General features: G+C 35.5%; 1 protein-coding gene across 4 annotated transcripts in view; it reads right to left on the bottom strand.

Annotated features, from left to right (window-relative positions):
• GRB14 (growth factor receptor bound protein 14) overlaps positions 1-18,501 on the bottom strand; it is a 117,088-nt gene that overhangs the window by 55,551 nt on the left and 43,036 nt on the right. The window contains exon 3 of one of the 4 annotated variants that reach the window (XM_060621247.2): positions 6,092-6,180. The exons of 2 other annotated variants lie outside the window; for them this stretch is intronic. In XM_060621247.2, coding sequence (XP_060477230.1) covers positions 6,092-6,180 — 89 coding nt within the window. Of the gene's footprint in view, positions 1-6,091; positions 6,294-18,501 lie in introns of those variants that run through there. One more of the 4 variants, XM_060621248.2, reaches the window with a different exon arrangement.

Below are 18,501 nucleotides of genomic sequence, written 5' to 3'. Positions count from 1 at the left end.
TAACATTCCAGCAACATCACTTTTATCTACTGAGACAAATGTCTCTATATTAGGCACAATTTTACCGCTTTCAAATACATAACCCAGAAGTTCCTGCCTAATATTCCCCAGGACAGTGAAAAGAGAAATAATCGAACCTATCTAATTATATTTAAATCTATGGTCCCAGCTTAAAAGTAAAAATTGTCAGCATATAATAGTTGGATTATTATTTTTTAATTCAGTTACAGCCCACCAAAAGTTACAGTAAAAGAGCTGAGGGAACCAGCATGTGAAACACACATTGCCTTCCTCTCCCTGGCTGTAATATATCAAGGACAACTACTTTTTGTTTGATTCATTTACTACAAGGATAACTACCTTAATAGGACAGGGCACAAAACAATTTATGCTCATAGTAATAGCGAGATTTTAAACTGTTTATGAAACTAGTAAAACATGCCATTTCACAGATGGGGGTGGGGAAGAAACTCACATTTTTTCGAGCTTCTACTACATGTCAAGTATTTCTAAATATTTATCCAACTGCTCTGTGAGGAAACATCCTCATCCCCAGGACAGAGAAAATGATCCTCAGAAAAGTTTCAAGGAAGGCACCCAAAGTCGCACCACTGGTCAGTGACAGAGCTGAGCTTGAACTCAGAGCTGCCTGGCTCTAAAACACACCAACATTCTCTACTGTAGCTCACTTCCTAAAAACTCACTTCTCAGGAAAGGAAACATTTTGTGAAAACACAAAATCCATTTGTCTCTGTGGTACCCTTCCTAGGTGGATATGCAACAAAGGTACCCTGTATACAACAAAAAGGGCAGAAGAAAGGGTGAGGTTTAGCAAGAATGAGAACTCCATGTAGACAGAAATAATACTGTACTGGTTACCACTTCACAACCTTACCTTCCAACCAAGGAAGCCAGCCGTCTGTGGGTCTCCATTACCCTCCCCTGCTCAGGAAATCTACTCTCTCCCCCACTTACTATACCTTCTACTACCCCCATACAAGTAACAGAATACATTTGTTCAAAAAGCACAACCATAGAGACAGGCGCCTGGCTGGCTCAGTCAGTGGAGCATGAGACTCTTGATCTCGGGGTTGTAAGTTTGAGCCCCATGTAGGGTGTAGGGATTATTAAAAATAAAATCTTTAAAACAAACAAACAAAAAAGCAAAGCCATATTTTGTATCTGAAAACACAATAAGAAAAATCCAAGGGAGAAATATTTATTGAATGTCTAATATGTTGGAGGCACTTGTGGTGGGGATGGCTAGCTGCCCACCAAGAATCACTGTTCCCCTCTCCCTTCCTGAAGAGTCCTGATTCTAACAAGAACCGTGTGTGGAGCTCAAAGCCTCCACTTCTTGGCTCCCCCTGTATCCAGGACTGACCACATGACATAATCTTGGCCAGTAAGATGAAGCAGAAGCTCCTGGTTACCTCAGGGTGGCAGTTAACATCTGACAGAGGAGGCCAGCACGCCCTTGGTGCTTCCCATTCTGTATGCCAGGAATGTGAGCAGGATGACTGGAGATTTGCATTCCTCTTTCCATAAAAGGAAAAGAGACCCACACTAAGGAAGATACAACAGAAAGCAAGAAGAAGTTTGGTTGCCTGAGGACATTGTGGAGCTGCTACATTAGTTTTAGACTGAGTCTTCTGGTAAAGTGAAAGAAAAATAAATCTCCTCCCCGTTTAATGCACTGTCATTTCAGTTTTCTGGGTATGTGAAATAGAAATTCAGCTCGTAACTGACAAAGCACTTTATTTAAGGAGTCTCTTAAATTTTTAAAATCTAGTGGTAAGACAAAAAACAACAACAACAACAACAAATTTTGAAAACCAGATAGTACAAGACCTATACATTAACACACACACACACACACACACACACACACGGTAACACAGAGAACACTAAAAGTCCACTCTGAATAGCCAGAAAGCAGAAGATACATAACTGTGGATGGCTAATGAGACTTCAGTATCATAAAAGATGATACTAAAATTGATGTCACATGGCAGAACATACTGGATTGGAAAGTAAGCAACAAAGGCATGTCCACTGATCCTGAATCAAGACACCACCAAGATAGATGTGCTGAGAAAGTCTTAAAAGCTTGAGCTGGGACACAGACAACAAACAGCCTTTGGGAAAGCAAACAGAATCCTGGAGTTGTCTATAGGCCACGGAGCACAAAACTGGGGGCAGAAGTACAGAAGGACAAACATCAATCACTGTTTGGAGCACAAGGAAGAAAGCCATGTACTGAGTGGAGGCTTCACAGGAAGCTGGGGAAGAAGCCACAGGGCACACAAGCCCTGAAGCTCAGTGAATGCTACACACATTTGGACTGATTCTGTATATATTTAAAAGTTTCTGGGCAAAATAGTGATATGATAATCTGTATTCTTTCACTTTTTACAAAACTATTTTTAGAAAGTCATAGCAATGATTCTAACTGTATGAGGAAGGAAATGAATATAACATAAACTATTCTCTTGTATAGACAGAGAATTGAATCTTTGGATAAATGGCGCTGCTCCATATTATACTCATGAATTTCAGATTTTCAAAAGGATTTGAATCTTAAGGAAAATATATTCAAGAAATTATCCCTTCTTTCTCTGAGACTTCAGAAGATGCTTTAGGATCTTGTGTGCTTACGAACATCTCATAATTGTGGTATGGATAAATAACGGAGAAATGCTTGTAAACATAATTCACAAAACTCTATAAATCTGATAGAGGCTTAGAACATGCCTACCCATAAAATCAGAAAATGGACATCTGGCCTTCTGATCTTGAAGGCTCTCTATAAAAAGAATAGGAATTTTATATTACACTTAATATATATTTTACAATGCTTGAGTCTTTTGTTAATTCTCTAGGACCTTAAAATAGTTTCTTGATGTACTGTACCAATCTAGAGCTCTGGGTATAAATGCTCATTCTCTCTCTCTCTCTCTCTCTCTCTCTCTCTCTCAGACACACACACACACACACACACACACACACACTCTTTGCTGCTGACAATTGCTTTCTGAATAAAATGTTTTCTACACTAGAACATATGGGAGTTGGTGGAGGTGCAGAGGGAGATGAAAGGATTTGCCTAAGCTAATTCCAGACTAGAAGTTGAATGGCAATTATACACCCCATAAGGCAATTTCATTAACATATTAATTTCAGGAGGTAACACATATCTAGGAGAAACACACTGAAGTCACAAGACCTAGATTCTATTTCTAGCTTTGCCATTGACCTTCTGAGTGACCTTGCATAAGTCACTCAACACCCAAGAGACTCAGACTTCTCTCATCAGAAAAAAAAAAAAAAAAAGATATAACCTAGTAGTTCCCTGAGAAAAATGCTATGAGGTAAAATATTCATTCAGAGCATTTGGTGAGGATGTAACCATTTCTGAGAGATATGATGAACCCTTCTTCACTAGAACCTTGGTGAACCAGAATCAAGGAAATAAGACCCTAATAGAATTGGAGGACACAAAAAATATCTTTCCTAAAAATTCACTTGATAGAGAATCTACCAAAAATCCCTGTCCCTCAGAGATCAAAGTGTATTTGATCTTCTACAAAAAAAAAAAAAAAAAGACCCATACTGTGTTACGGACCATGTTTAAAGTTCAAGTTCCCAGCCACTCTCAGGAGAATCTTAAGGCCATTTAGATCACATACACAGACTGATAACAAAATTATTCCCTAGTGCTATCAAGCATTTTCAGAAATGCCCTCAGCCTTTCAAATGATTAGGATTCCAACTGGCAAATTATTTTTCAAGAGCCACTCATTCAGGATGAGCAAACTTTATGGCAAACTTACGCAAAAGGCACTTGCTGCCTTGTTAGGAAAACAAGAAGCTGCCCCCAAAACACTCTGAGAAATGCTGGTACCAATTTGTAAGATCACCTTAAATTATGGTGCATATAGAAATAGACAAGTTAATTACAAGTATGGAATAATTTTCAATCTTGGGGAAAAAAAAGTCATGGTGTAACCAGAGCAGATGGATGTTTTCTAGTTATAAAAATGCCCAATTCCTAAAGTAAGAGATGTTAAGATTTTCGGGATAGTCTTCTAGATAAGGAGCCTTCTAGGGGTTAAAATGCCAGGACAAAGAAATACCATAAGTACCTTCAGCGAATGGTGATGTCCTAAATTACGTGGAAATTTAATATGTGTACTCGCTGGAAAGGAATAACATGGACTTGGGCACAATTACTTATGTAATTATTATAATAAAAACCTGACAAGCAGTTTATTATAAGAGACCAAGAGAAATCACAATGATGTGACCATCGGCAGCTCAGACTTAACACCAATTATAATCACAGCTTTCCAGAATATTCTTGTTCTGCTATTTACCAGTCAGTACTGGGTTTTCTAGCCGAGTTTTATTCATACGAAGTGCCCTGGATTAAGTGCTCAAAGTCCTTGAAAATGACAGCATCTTTTTCTAATGTTTTAATACTCTAAAAAAAAAAAATAAATGGTTTAAATATTTTAACTATGAAAATACAAAATATATTATTTGATTCGCAGAATTACAGACACAGGTAAGACTGCAGAAAGCTTTTAATGAAAATCCCTCAACTATTATGTTACAGGTGAAGAAGTAATGACCACGAGTTTAAGTGACTTGCCCAAGGTCACGCAGCTAGTAAACAGACAGCTCAGGTAGTATGCTTCCTACCACACCAGCATGTCATCCAAAAGAACATGATGGAAGCTTCTTGGTTATTCTAAATTGCAATATTAATTGGATCAAGAACTCAGACATAAGAACACATATTTGATACATATTAGTATACTTTTCACATTCCAGTGAGTCAGGGAATCTATATATACAGTCACTATTAATGCTAAGTCTAAATCAAAATAAAGATTCAAGCTCAAAGCATTTTCAATTAAATTTGCTTAAGATGAGAGAAAAAGACATGAAGAAAGATAAAGAACAAATGTTGGCAAAATTACCATATACAATTCCAATGCCAAATAAAATGTCCCTAGTGAATAAATGGTTGACTGTGTAAGAAAATAAACTGAAAACCTAAAAATTAAAAACAATAAAAAAGATACTTTTCTTTTTAAAAAAAAACACCTTAATTGTTATATTTGTCATATTTAAACAAATTAAACCATGACCTTTGACTTACGGAATACACTAATAGCTAACTAACAGTTAACTATTAAAAGTCAGGTACGGAAATAAACATTAGTTTCTAGCGTCACCAAAACCATTCAGAAAGCATATCGCCAAAAATGTGGGTTGGTGCTTTTGTTTTCTATACTGGAGATTTGATTCTTTAAGGATTTAAATGCATTGTTCTTATTTGGTGTATTTACCAGAAAAGTTTAGTATTATAAATACTACATCTCATGTTATACTTATCATTACCTTATAAAATACGATGCTGCAAGTAAGACATGGAAATAAACTTTACAAAAAACCAATAGATACAATATTTTCATACACAGGATTGATTGCATTAATAATTAACAGAAACCTCTTTCACAAGGGAATATAATGGAAAGTTTTTCTTAAGCAAATAGGCAGCAACTCAATAGAAATTGGTAGAAACCAGAGGCTAATAAACTGGTGCCATATGGTTAAACAGTAAAACAACTATATAGTCCATTCAACAATGAAGATGGATGTATTATGAATTATAGGGAAACAAAGAAACTGCTTCTCAGTACACAAATATAAAACATAATAGCTAGCAGATTTTCTACTGAACTAAAGGCAAAGAGGCCTGAAGTTACAGAAGGAAAAAAAAAAAAAAAGCAAAAGCTTCAAATACTCTCTAAATCACAATGCCCTGAAATCGAGACCAAACTGCTTTTCCATGGAGTTTTTTTTTGGTTTTTTTTTTTTTTACCACAGAGACATTCTAGCACAGCATTTTCCCCCTTTTGTCTAATTTCAATAATACACCCTTTAATTACCTCTAGCCTCAATGAATGACAATCTCTCTCAGGATATGTAACTAAAGTTTCCAACATATTAATAAACACACGGTAGCAGAAAGAAAGAAAAACAGCAAAACGAAAAAAAAAAGGCAAAAGAAGTCACATACCCTTTTCTGTAGGACTATTGGCGTTATTGCAGGCAGAGTGACTCTTCTCGCACTCAGACTCATGCCTGCTCTTCGTAGAATGATCCCCTCTTGTAGATCATGGACGAAATGAAAGAAATCTTTTACAGTTACTACTTGGGAATCTCAGGGCTCAGTGCAAAGAAACTAGGAAAGTAATAAATGTCACTCTGCTTATGTGATTCCAATCTACCCAAAGCCAATTAAGGATGGCCGTGGGACAGGACAAGGCAGCAACCAATCAAAGCCGGGAAAACTCCGCCTTTGTCCTTGGAAACACATTCTGATACTTTTGTTTATGATATTTAAAGAACCAGATTAACAGGCATCTAGTTCACTTAACTTTTTTTTCCAAAACAGTGCAATTTAATGCCATCTTTGTTGACTAAGCAGTTATGTCTTTAGTTTACTAAAACATTTCAACATATGGCAGATAAGAAACTGTTTACATTGGTCTATTTAAAGAACTTAAATATGCAGATGAACTTAATTTACTTGTGTAACTCATAAATTTGATAAATGGGTCGATTGCTACATATTATATAAGGCACAAAAAATCCTGAGGTTAGAATTGGTCCCAAAGTATTAATTTACGTGTTATATAAAAGGTTATTAATATTCATTGATGCATTTTTTCTTTAACAGCTAAAATTTTTGTATTATGGGCTTTTCAACTATCCTTGAGGTTACACACTTAAGTATTTCTGTTAAATATTACCTTAACAATCAACCTAAAAATAATGTTAAATTTAAAAAGGGCATTAAACCACAATATATGAATTGCAAATGCTTATCAGTTTTTAAAAAGCACAGACCTGTGTAACCTAGCATATTTCATTCAATTAAAAGTATTTAAACAATAATCATTGCTCAATGCAAATTCAAAATTTTAACAGGCATTTTGCCTTTTTTCTTAAAATAATTGAAAAGTAGAATATCTGGGGGGATTGGAGGAGCGTCAAAGTAAAATCATTGGTGGCTAACAAGAACGTTTTCAATGAAGTCTAAATGAAGATTAAAAGAAACACTCAAAATGATAAAAAGTATCACAGTATTGAAACTAATCAGAGCTACTGTAATTATAAGATCCCTGCTGTACTGAGGACTTAACAAGCATCTACTCTGTGTTCTTCAACTGTGACACATGGAATAACCCACTGTATTCAGTACAAGGGAAACTCCTTGTAATTGCTAGATTACAAGGTGGCTGTTGTATAGTAACAAGGCAAAATGGAAGATTCTAGGCATCTCAGACACAAACTTTCCATTTCATTATCTGGACTGCTACTAAGCAGGGTTCACTTTACTGCTTTATTTTGGGTGTGTTTTATATGCACAGTGATCTCCTGTTCCTGAAAAGAAAAAGAGACACTACAAACTCTAGGGTTCCCTACTTTGAATTTCAAAACCTACATAGATCCCTCACAATGGTAGCTAGGGAGGGAAATCCACTTAATATAAAAAGTCACAGGTGGATCTAATTTGGGGCATTCATTTGATCCTTATCCAATTAGGTTTATTGTGGCCTTTTAAAATAAAAAATATCATTAAAAATCTAGTAATACTAGGATGGGAGTTACCATTTGTAAAGTGAAAGATTCTGGTTTAACCTTGAGTCACTTTTTTGGCAGGCCAGCAATAACAGAGCCCACAGTAACTACGTAATGTCAAGATTATTATCTATAGTATTTGGCTTTTTCTTTCTCCTTTTCTCAATTTAGTCTTTGAATATTACAAAGATGTGTTATCTCTCGTCTCAAAAAAGGAGTTCCACCATCATCAAAGCAGTTCATGTCCCTAAATAATGAGGCAAAGTACCCACTATATGTTAGGCAGCGTGTTAGGTGGTAGGAACATATTGTTGAATAAGACATGGTCACTATCTCAAAGTGCAATAGAGATCATACATTTTTAAGTTAAAAAAAAATCATACCCAGTACTGGGTTAGGTGAGCCTAATGGTGATTAGACGTCAAGTATCAAGGATGCACCAAGGTAGAAGAAACTATATACAGAAATGACACTTTCTTTGAAAAGTGATTAGGAGAAAAGAATACGTAGAACTTGATAGCTGATAGGGATACAAAGTGAGGTTCTCAAAGCAGAGTCTGCATTTTGAGGTCTAGGTGAGTGGGAAGTCAAAGATGCTGTTTCACTTGACACTATAGAGCTTTTTAAACACTAAAAAAATCCTTCAAGTCAAAATGATGCCCAGGATCTATATTTATTGCAGTGCAATATACCTGCCCTATAAGGGCTTAAAAAAACACTTGACAGACAACTCGTGTGATAGGTCATCTCTTTGGAATACTCGAAAATTGAAGTTTAAAAAATTCCAGTGAAAACCATGAAGAGCAAAGTGTGGCATTTTGTGACTCTATGTTGCCAAAAAGGTCACTGTCTTTGAAAAATGAAACTTACATACACTTTTTCCTCGTCAATAGGCAAAAAGACTAATGAGATGACATTCACACTTAAGACAGGCAGAGTCTCCTTTTTCAGTGATCCTTTCCAAGTGTTCATATTGACTGTGTTTTATCTTACTTCTTACTTATTATAGACACTGATTCAAAATTTAACTTTAGCCTATGCCTTTTTTACCATTATTATAAATGACTTTCACACTCACTAACCTTGTCACCTGACCCTTAGTTTTTTTCAGCTTCTGCAAAATGAGGATAAAAACCCATGGCCAACAATTTTAGAACTGCTGTGAGGGTCAAGGAAACCAAGCTTGTGTGGGCCTGGAAGAGACCGAGGCAGCTGCTGAAAATGCTTTGCTGTCACAGAGAAAGGGGCCTAAGATGCCCCTTTTCCTTATACTGTGGCTCAGGTCCTTATTTCCAAAACTGAAATTTGATAAAACAGGATTTTGAGCTTAATACAGCAGGATCCACAGTGAAATATATAGGACAGCACTGCACATTACTTTGGTTCTTGCTCAGTATTTTGATAGCAATAGAGTACATTTTGCCCCTCAAAAGATGCATATCAAGGTTTCAATGTGGATTAAGAATATCAAAAAATAACTATTATGATTATTAATACAATATATGTGAGCACCTAATATGAACCAGGCACTGAGCTAGTTTTCATTGAATCCTTATAACAACTCTATGAGGTAGGCACTAGCTAGTCAATAGATGAGGAAACAAAGGCCAGAAGAACAGATAGCTAAGAAATGGTTTCAGATATAAGTACATATTGCAAAAGAACCCGCCCAGGTTCACAAGGTGCGTAAGTCAATGAGCCACGGTGAAACCCAGATCTGGCCTTCCCCAGGACACCCCACTATTCCACGCTACAATATTCTTTCCCACATTGTACTATATAATTTGATATAATATTAGCATGAAATATCACCATACAGTCCTTGTTTCTGATGTACCTAAGCATGTGTTATCTTTACTAAGTCAATAAATATGTGTGAAGGGCCTTACTAGGTGTAAAATACTATGCTATTTGCTGTGGGGAATTCAAAGTTGATAGCTCCTGATTCCTGCTTACCAAAGGAGCTGACCCATGACAACATGTAAACCATCAGTCAGAGTAGTGTACAAGGTAGGATCAGAGCAGAAGAGGATTCTATACAGGTACCAGCCAACCTCTAGGTTCCCAGCCTTTCCAACTTCTCCCACTCAACATAAGCAAAGCTTCCCGTAGCTCCCAAAAGCACATTCCGTATGTCTACCTCTTTGTTCCTAACGTTTGCTCACTAAACCCCACCAATCTTTCAAGGCCCATGACGAGACATACCTCTTCAGAAAGTGTCACTGATCCTGTTCTTTCGAACATCTCTCTCTCTTTTTTTTTCCCCCACAAGTTTACCTTAGAATTGACCGGTGGAGAAGAAGGGAGACACAATACATGCACATAAGTTACCTATTAAGGATTAGGAACTTTACATATGTTATTTTATTTTATTGTGACAACCCGGTAAAGCAAGTATTATTTAATCCTGTTTTACAGATTCCAACCATATCCATCTTTTCCATCCTCTCTCTTTACCTTTTGTCATACACTAATTGAGTCAAGCTGCTATTTCTTATGTGTGTGCACTTTCTATCATTTAGAATGTGGGCTCCTGGGAGGTAAGAACAGGTCTAATTTACCATCATGTTGACTTACCCAGTGGCTTTATGCCAAAAAAATCAAATGCTATAAGCCAGAAGAATGGATCTTGATTAGTAAGTGCTACAAATACTTCTTTGGCCAAGAAATCAACCAATCACCTGCTTTACACAAAACATAACTTGCTCTGCCCCTTTGTCTTCCCCCTCTACGTTGTGCTATCGTGCCTCCCATTCTGGGGCAGCTCATTGCCTCTCCAGGTTCATCATCTCCCACAAAATCTCAGATCAATACTCACCCCTCCAAGAAGTCATTCCCCCATCTAAATTATACTACTCCTTATTTTGTACATTTAAAAAAACTTTTTTTAGTCTTTATTTCTGAAAGAGAGAGAGAGACGTTTATTCATTTTTGACACAGAGAGGGACAGAGAGACAGAGCATGAGTGGGGGAGGGACAAAGAGAGAGAGAGAGAGACACAGAATCCGAAGCAAGCTCCAGGCTCTGAGCTGTCAGCACAGAGCCCAATGCCGGGGCTCAAACTCACGAACCACAAGATCATGACCTGAGCCGAAGTGGGATGCTTAACCAACTGAGCTACCCAGGCACCCCTGCACATTTTTAAAAATTAAACTTTTCTATTGCTCATGTCTTACTCTGCACAGACTAATCCATTGTTTTAATAGCTAATAAATCCTTCCATAGGCCGTGGTTTTCTGCCTAATGAAAATACAGTCCTTAAGGGTGGGGCCCAATCTCTTATTTCTTCTGCTGCTCCCAGAATACCTAGCAGAGTGCGTTCTGTACACAGTAGGCATTATGTTCAGTCACAATCAATGTGGAAAGACTAGTCGCTCCGGTTACATAGTGGACAAGCCTCCTTTCTCGTCTTAACAATTGCTAGCCTTATGATTTATTCTGAACAAAAGCACACAGTCTTCTTCACAGGAACATTTGGATATTCTTTTGCTACCTGACATAGTTCTACTAGTGGTCAGTAACGTAAACACTACATTTAACTGCTGTCCTAAGAACACCAATTTCAGATAAATCTTAAAATGTTTTATGATAGCAATTAATGGTCTAGATATTTAGACATAAACTCAGTACCTCAAGTTCTACCAGCTTATCTTACTCTACTAAAGGGCTTTGCTTCCCTGTGTATGTGACATGGCATCGGGCTTCTCACTTGATGAGGCTGATCTGATCTACCTCTATCCTATTTCTCCCTCTCCTCTGACAGCTATTTCCTTCTATGAGGAATGGCTAGGATTTCTCACTGATTTAAAATCTGATAGAAAATTTCTTCTTTAAAAGAAATTACTGAATGAGTTATAAGCCCTAGTGATTATAAATATTACCAAACCAAGTTTCATTCAAAGCATTTTAAAAGTGCCTATGTATTCTAAAACTGACATAGTTTCTAGGAGCACTATGCCCGCCTACTAAGGGACTACGGTCTACAGGAGGGCAGATGGACACTTAAAAATAATTTCAATAAAGTGTTAAGTTCTGTAAATGACTATAAATAAAGTGGTGGAACTATAAAAGTAAAAGAGCTTAACTTCACCATGAGACAGCAGACATGTTAACACTGAGTGAGAAAAAGATTCCAGAATGAAGGTAATTCCAGGTAAACAAAACATACACAAAGATGAATCTGGAGAAACATGGAGGGAAGAGCCAGACAAGAATGGTCATTCTATGTCACGTGGAAGAATCTGACTCTCATCTGCAAAGGTAGCAATATTTGTTAAGATGTGAATTTACCTCAGAGTAGAAGATGAAGTGTGCTATTTCTGAGAATCCTAACTAGAAGTTAGGAAAACAGTGAGACGGACCTAAGTAAGTTCAAGAGAGAAATGGAAATTACCAAATTAGAAAGGAGTCAAGATTTCAAAGATGACAAGGAGGTAAAAACAGCAGGATCAAGTGGCCAAATACATACAAAAGTCATTAATTTTTTCTTATATATGAGCTTACAATATAAGTTTTAATTAACAAAAGTATAGGCTATAAAAAAGATAAGCATCCTGCCTATGCCCTTTGTATTTCATATATTTTAAGGTTTTCTGAAGAAAAATAGTCTTTGAAATTTTGGAGAGATAAGATCAAGAAAGAGCTGAAACAGAAAACCAGCACCTACCTCTCTTCATGCTCCCAAAACCTTAAATTGACAAGAAGAAGGAAGAGGAGCAAGAAAAAAAGAAGTATTTCCTTAGTAAGAAAAAAGAAATCCTATTTTTTTAAACGATTCTGGGATATAAGAAGGGTACTTCAATCGGCGTGCATTAAAAGAATTTCTAGAAGCAGGGTGCCTGGGTGGCTCAGTCGGGTAAGCATCCGACTTCAGCTCAGGTCATGATCTTGCAGTTTGTGAGTTCGAGCCCCGCATTGGGCTCTGTGCTGACAGCTCAGAGCCTGGAGCCTGCTTCAGATTCTGTGTCTCCCTCTCTCTCTCTCCCTCTCTCAAAAATAAATATAATTTTAAAAAAATTAAAAGAAAAAGAATTTCTAGAAGCTAGGAGGTCACTGGGATGAGAGTGATAAGAACACATGCAATTACAGCAGGAATTTATGTATCAGAGAAATGATGGTGAAGAAATTAAGTTTAGAGTGTATATATATATATATATATTTTAAATAGAAGTTTATTATAAATACTACGTAAATACTGAAGAGTAAAGGAATGAAGAATCTGAGGCAACCAAAACTTCCCCAAAAAGAAAAAAAAAAAAGGAAACATCTAAATGAGTAATTCCACATTAATAAACAGACAACCAAGGATTACTAAACATTTGAAGAAAATAGATAACAGGGGAAAAGATAAAAATATGAACAAAAAAATATACCCCTTCCCAAAATATCAGCAATAATTGAGAAGAAAATTAGAATTTTAAGTCTAATCGGACTCCTTAGATCAGGTAAAGATTCAAGGTGCTACAGCACTGGTAAAATAGAATGCTGTGTTAACAGGAGAGATCAAAGAACCACAGACCATTCCTAGATATTATAAATAGTATGGAAATACAGTAACATATTAATATAATAAAACTAAAAACTATTAAGTGGTATGGAAGATAAAGTTGAGAGAGAGTCTCCTATAATGTAAAGTAAAGGTCAAAGAAAAGAAGAAAAAGGAAAAAACAAAACATAGGAACAACCCAGAAAGATAAACACAAATAAAATATGAGTCACAGAAAGAGTAAAAAAAAAAAAAAAAAGTATAAGAAATAAGAAAAAGGCAGAAGTTCCCCGAGCTAATGAAAGTTATAAACAATTAAACTAAAAAGACCCACAGAAGGCTAAGTAATTTCAATGAAAAAGGAGTCACATTAGATAAATAGTGGGAAATGGGACAATTCCAAAGAGAAAAGATAAAATTCCTAATGCTTCCTGAGAGAAGAATTCATATTTACCTGCAGTTGTGAATATCAGACTGGTATCAGAACATAATCCTATTTCTCATCAATATCCTCCATGAACATAAGCACAAAAATCCTCAAAAAAATAATAAAAACCGGGGGCACCTATAATCAGTCAAGTGTGTGACTCCTGATCTTGGGGTTGTGAGTTCGAGCCCCATGGTGTGTGCAGAGATAACTTAAAAAACAAATAAAGACTTTTTTTTTTAAGGCAGAGAAAAATAATAAAAACCAAAGGAAGTCAGAAATCCATCTCTGCAGGGAACATCATACCTCTGTAGCAGTGGAAATGATGATATTAAGAAAATTTCAGGGTCACCTGCATGGCGCAGTCAGTTAAGCGTCTGACTCTTGGTTTCAGCTCAGGTCATGATCTCCCAGTACGTGAGTTTGAGTCTCATATTGGGCTCTGTGCTAACAGTGCAGAGCCTGCTTGGGATTTTCTCCCTCCCTCTCTCTCTGCCCCTCCCCTACTTGTGCATGTTCCCTCTCTCTCTCTCTCTCTCGCTCTCTCATATTAAATAAACTTTAAAAAAATTATACTTTCCCATTTCCATTAACATAGAAGAATTAAAGACTGAAAAAAAAATCAAACACAGAAATGAAAAAGGTTCTTAGTTTAGTACTTGGACCTTGACTTTCCTTCTCATAAATATGTTCCAAGAACCACCCATTCCTTGAAGATGAACGATATAATGGAACCACTGCTGAATCCATACAAGCATCCTAATAATGGAGAGAAAGGAGAAAAGGTACAGGAAAAACAAATGGCAGAAGACTGCTTGCAAGAAAAGTTCTGCCAAATTTCAGATAAAACTTGAGAACATAAATTGAAACCAAGAGTAAAAAGGAATGAAGTAAAATCATGTATGTTCACCCACAAACCAGAAAATTAAAAGCAACAGGGAATAAACACCACAACAATAAGAGGAGATGAAACATAGGCTGGCAGAGCTCAAGAGATTTAACTGCTATGTACTGAAATCTACAGTGAGATCAGAGGTAAGGTAAACAGATGACAAATACAAGAAGAGCAGCCAAAGAGAGAAGAGAAACTGTTTTAAATTTAAGAAGCATTAGAAACAGGGATCTAAAGACAAGTTAAGGAGATCTCCACACCTATAACTAGAATCTCCATAGAAGAAAATCAAAATCATCGAAAAGAATACATTCGTGAAGACAAAATATAAGAAATGTTTTTTTAATAAAACACCTATTGAAAGGGCGTACTTCCCCCAAGAAACACCTTTTAACAGTAAACAGTAAGATACCTTATCAAAGTTACTGGACTTCAAATGTAAAGAATCCTTGGACATCAAGACAAAAAAAGCTCTAGTAGCTGTAAGGGGGGATCCACCAGGTGAGTATTTATCCACAACAGTCAACAACACGCTTAGGTGGACCCCACTGCCTCTGGTCACACCACTGGATAGAGTAATGCCTGTGAAATCCTTGAGCAAAGAAATATAAATGAGATTTTAAAATCTAGCCAAACTCATTCATTATAAAGGCAACAGCGAATGTTCAAAAGTTTTGAACATATGCAAACACATAAAATCGTGTTCCCATGGGATTTTGTTGAGGAATTTACTAGAAGATAAACTGTAGTCATCCAAGAGATGGCTGGAAAAATCAGAGTAAAAGGACTATAATAAATACCAAAACTACTTATGGGACTAAATCACTATGTCATTATGTTGCTATAATAAAATACAAGCAGTATAAACCTTAACAATGCAGAAACCATAAAACAAACAAAAAAAAAAGATGAAAGTCGAAGGAGGAAAAACATGGAATGTTACTCAGATCAAAAGATATTATTTAAAACTGATAAACCACAAAAGAATTTAAGTAAATTATTTTATAATGCTAAAATCAGCTGGTAGAAAAGGGAAGAGGAAGAGGAAAAATATTAAGTTTATTATCGCTCCTTACAGAGGATTAATAAATAAATCCTTAAATAAATAAGAGGATTAAGGTTTTTTATGTTGTTGCAGTCATGACAACAGAAACATAAACCTTTCTAATTAAAAGAACACAATGCTAAAAAGGCAGAACACATTGTGAATTCTTTTCCAAAAGCTGTAAGTTTTAAAATATAATATAAAATAAAATGACAGTATTCATACTAAACTTTTATGTTATCTCAGTATTTAATACAGCCAAACTTACTCACTGAAAGGAAAAAAAACACTTTGTATTTGAATTATTAAGCAGATTCCACTCTATTCTGTGGGAGAAAGATCGGTATAACTAACTGAGTTTGAAAACAAAAGAATGGGTGGAGAGAAAGGGGAAAAAAGGAGAGAAGGGGTGGAGAAAGAACACAGAGAGGCAGATAGGGAGGGAAGGAAAGAAAGAACACAGTGGTCGATATCATGCAAGACTGAACCCAGGACAGCACTAAAAAAGCAATGAAGATGACTTCATAATCCTGAATGATGTGAATCACAATAAAAATATGTTGATTATATCTAACTGTCATATAATACACACTTGTAAAGCATACAGTAAAGGAACTATAAGGAAAATCAGATAGAAACATTATTAACCAACCCTCTCAAACCATGAAGAACAAGCAGAATTTTTCTTTTTTTTTTAAGTAGGCTCCATGCCCAACGTGGGGCTTGAACAGTCACATGCCCTACCGACTGAGCCAGCCAGGTGCCCCAAAGAACAAGCAGATTAAAAAGTAGCTATAACTATAAAAAATAGAAATAGGCTAATATAATTAATAATATAGATTTGACTGTCACATATTGAATACTCAGATTAAATCAGAGATTGTAACTTCTCTTTAAGAAAGTGATTTTAAAAATAAAAATTTGGTCACATTTTAGGTCACAGATAAAACCCCCCAAAATTTTAACACTGGAAAGAGTGCAGACAACAATTTCTGATCACAATACAGCAACATGAAAATTACTACTAAATCTGGGATTAGGAAGCATCTAAAAATTTTAAGACTCTTCACATAACTAAGAAAAAACAGAAGTGGCAGAATATCTGTATAGTAGTAATAAGGAATACAATGGAAACACTATAAATCACATCTTATACTGCTAAAACGGTTCCCATATTGTAATCCACAGCCTTAAACAACATGTCTATTAATAAACAAGAATGAAAACAAATTCATTAGCATCCAAAAATTAGAATATATCATTAAATTAAACCTGAGCAAAGCAGAAGGAATAAACTAATAAAGACAAAGGTAGAAAGTAAACTGGTAGAACTAATAAACAAGATCTGTTCTTTGGGGACAAAAATAAAATAGATAGTTAGGGAAACAAATCTAGGAGATAAAATAAAGTACCAATATATAAAAGAAGAAATAATACCAGAGAAATAAAGAATTAAAAGAATATTGAGAAACTACTTTTTCCATTTTATGAAATGATTAATTCTCTAGGGCAGTATAATCTACATATATCGAATCCAAAAAAACCAGACAATTTGAAGACATCATTTACCATAGAAGAAAGCTGTCAAAGAGCCACCATCCCAAAGGGTGGGCCAGTCCCAGACAGTTTTTTTTCACAGATAAATTCCATGTAACCTTTAACAAAGAGATAATTTCCTATGCTAGTCAAACTGTTTCAGAGTAAAGAAAATGTACAATTATAACCAAGGAAGTTAGAAGAACAAGATCAGTGAGGAGTGTCTTTTCATACCTGATATACCCGATATAATATAAAGCTACAGTCATCCATTTCTTAAAAAGGCACTGACACATCCATGTGTATATGCAACAGCTGGTATTGAAAATCAATGGAGAAAGGGTAAGACATTCAAAAAAGATTGTGCGCATTTGAGTAAACTAAGGGTACAGGTTTCTTTACCTAACCTGATATACTAAAATGGACTCCAAAATTAGAACACTAAGAGAAATTTCTAAAAATTAACTAATTCATAAACATGATGGAAGAAATAACCAAAAAAATGGTTTAATAATCTTGTGGTGGGAAAAGCCTTACTAAGTAAGACCTACAAGTCCTAAAAAAGGTTAACACATTTAACTCACAAATATTTGTAATGTTTATGGCATAAAAGACATACATAAAACTCAAGTGCAAGGCATAGACTGAGGGTATGTATGTGCAACATACTTAAGAGAGGACAAATATCCAGAATACACAAAGAGTTCCTAAAAATTAACTGAAAAACAAAGAAACAAACCTCCAAATGAACTCTGGGCAGAAATGGACACACAATTTAAACACACATAAACATATTATACCACTGAATATAAAAACTTGAAAAGATATTTCTACTAATAAGAGATATGTGTGTTAAAATAAGGCATTTTCAGTACTGGACAAAAATTTAAGATGGATAATGTCAAATAATACTGACACCAGTGTTAGTAAAAGAGTGGTACTCTGAAACACTAATGAAAGAATAAATGACAACAAACTTTTAAGGAAGGAAATTTGACAGCATCTATAAAAATCCTAAGAACCCACAACCTTTGATATAAGTACTCTTTTTCTTGTTCTCTACCAACAAAGTAGACTAAATATTCATAAAGGGATGTTTATAAATATATAAATGAAGGATGTTCACTCATCACTGTTTAGTAGAAAAAAATAGAAACAATTTATGTATTGAAAATGGTTACATATTAATGAAATACATTGCATTCAGACTATGGAATTCTAGATAGCAACTGATAGTAAGGTATGGATTAACAAAAAAGATTGTAAAATCATACTGTTGAATTTTTTAAATTACACAACAATAATTTAGTATGACCCTATTTGTGTACAAAGAAAATACCTAAAGTTTTATATACACCCACTAAGTATAAGAATGTAGAAAAAAAACTTAGAAGAATCCATGCCAAATTTTTAACAATGTGATCTCAAGGGAGGAAACTGAAATTAAGGAGAGATAG

This window comes from Panthera onca, chromosome C1 (assembly GCF_046562875.1).
Source record: "Panthera onca isolate mPanOnc1 chromosome C1, mPanOnc1 haplotype 2, whole genome shotgun sequence".
NCBI classification, from domain to species: domain Eukaryota; kingdom Metazoa; phylum Chordata; class Mammalia; order Carnivora; family Felidae; genus Panthera; species Panthera onca.
Note: the sequence above shows the minus strand (reverse complement) of the source record. Positions and strands in the feature narration are given on the sequence as shown.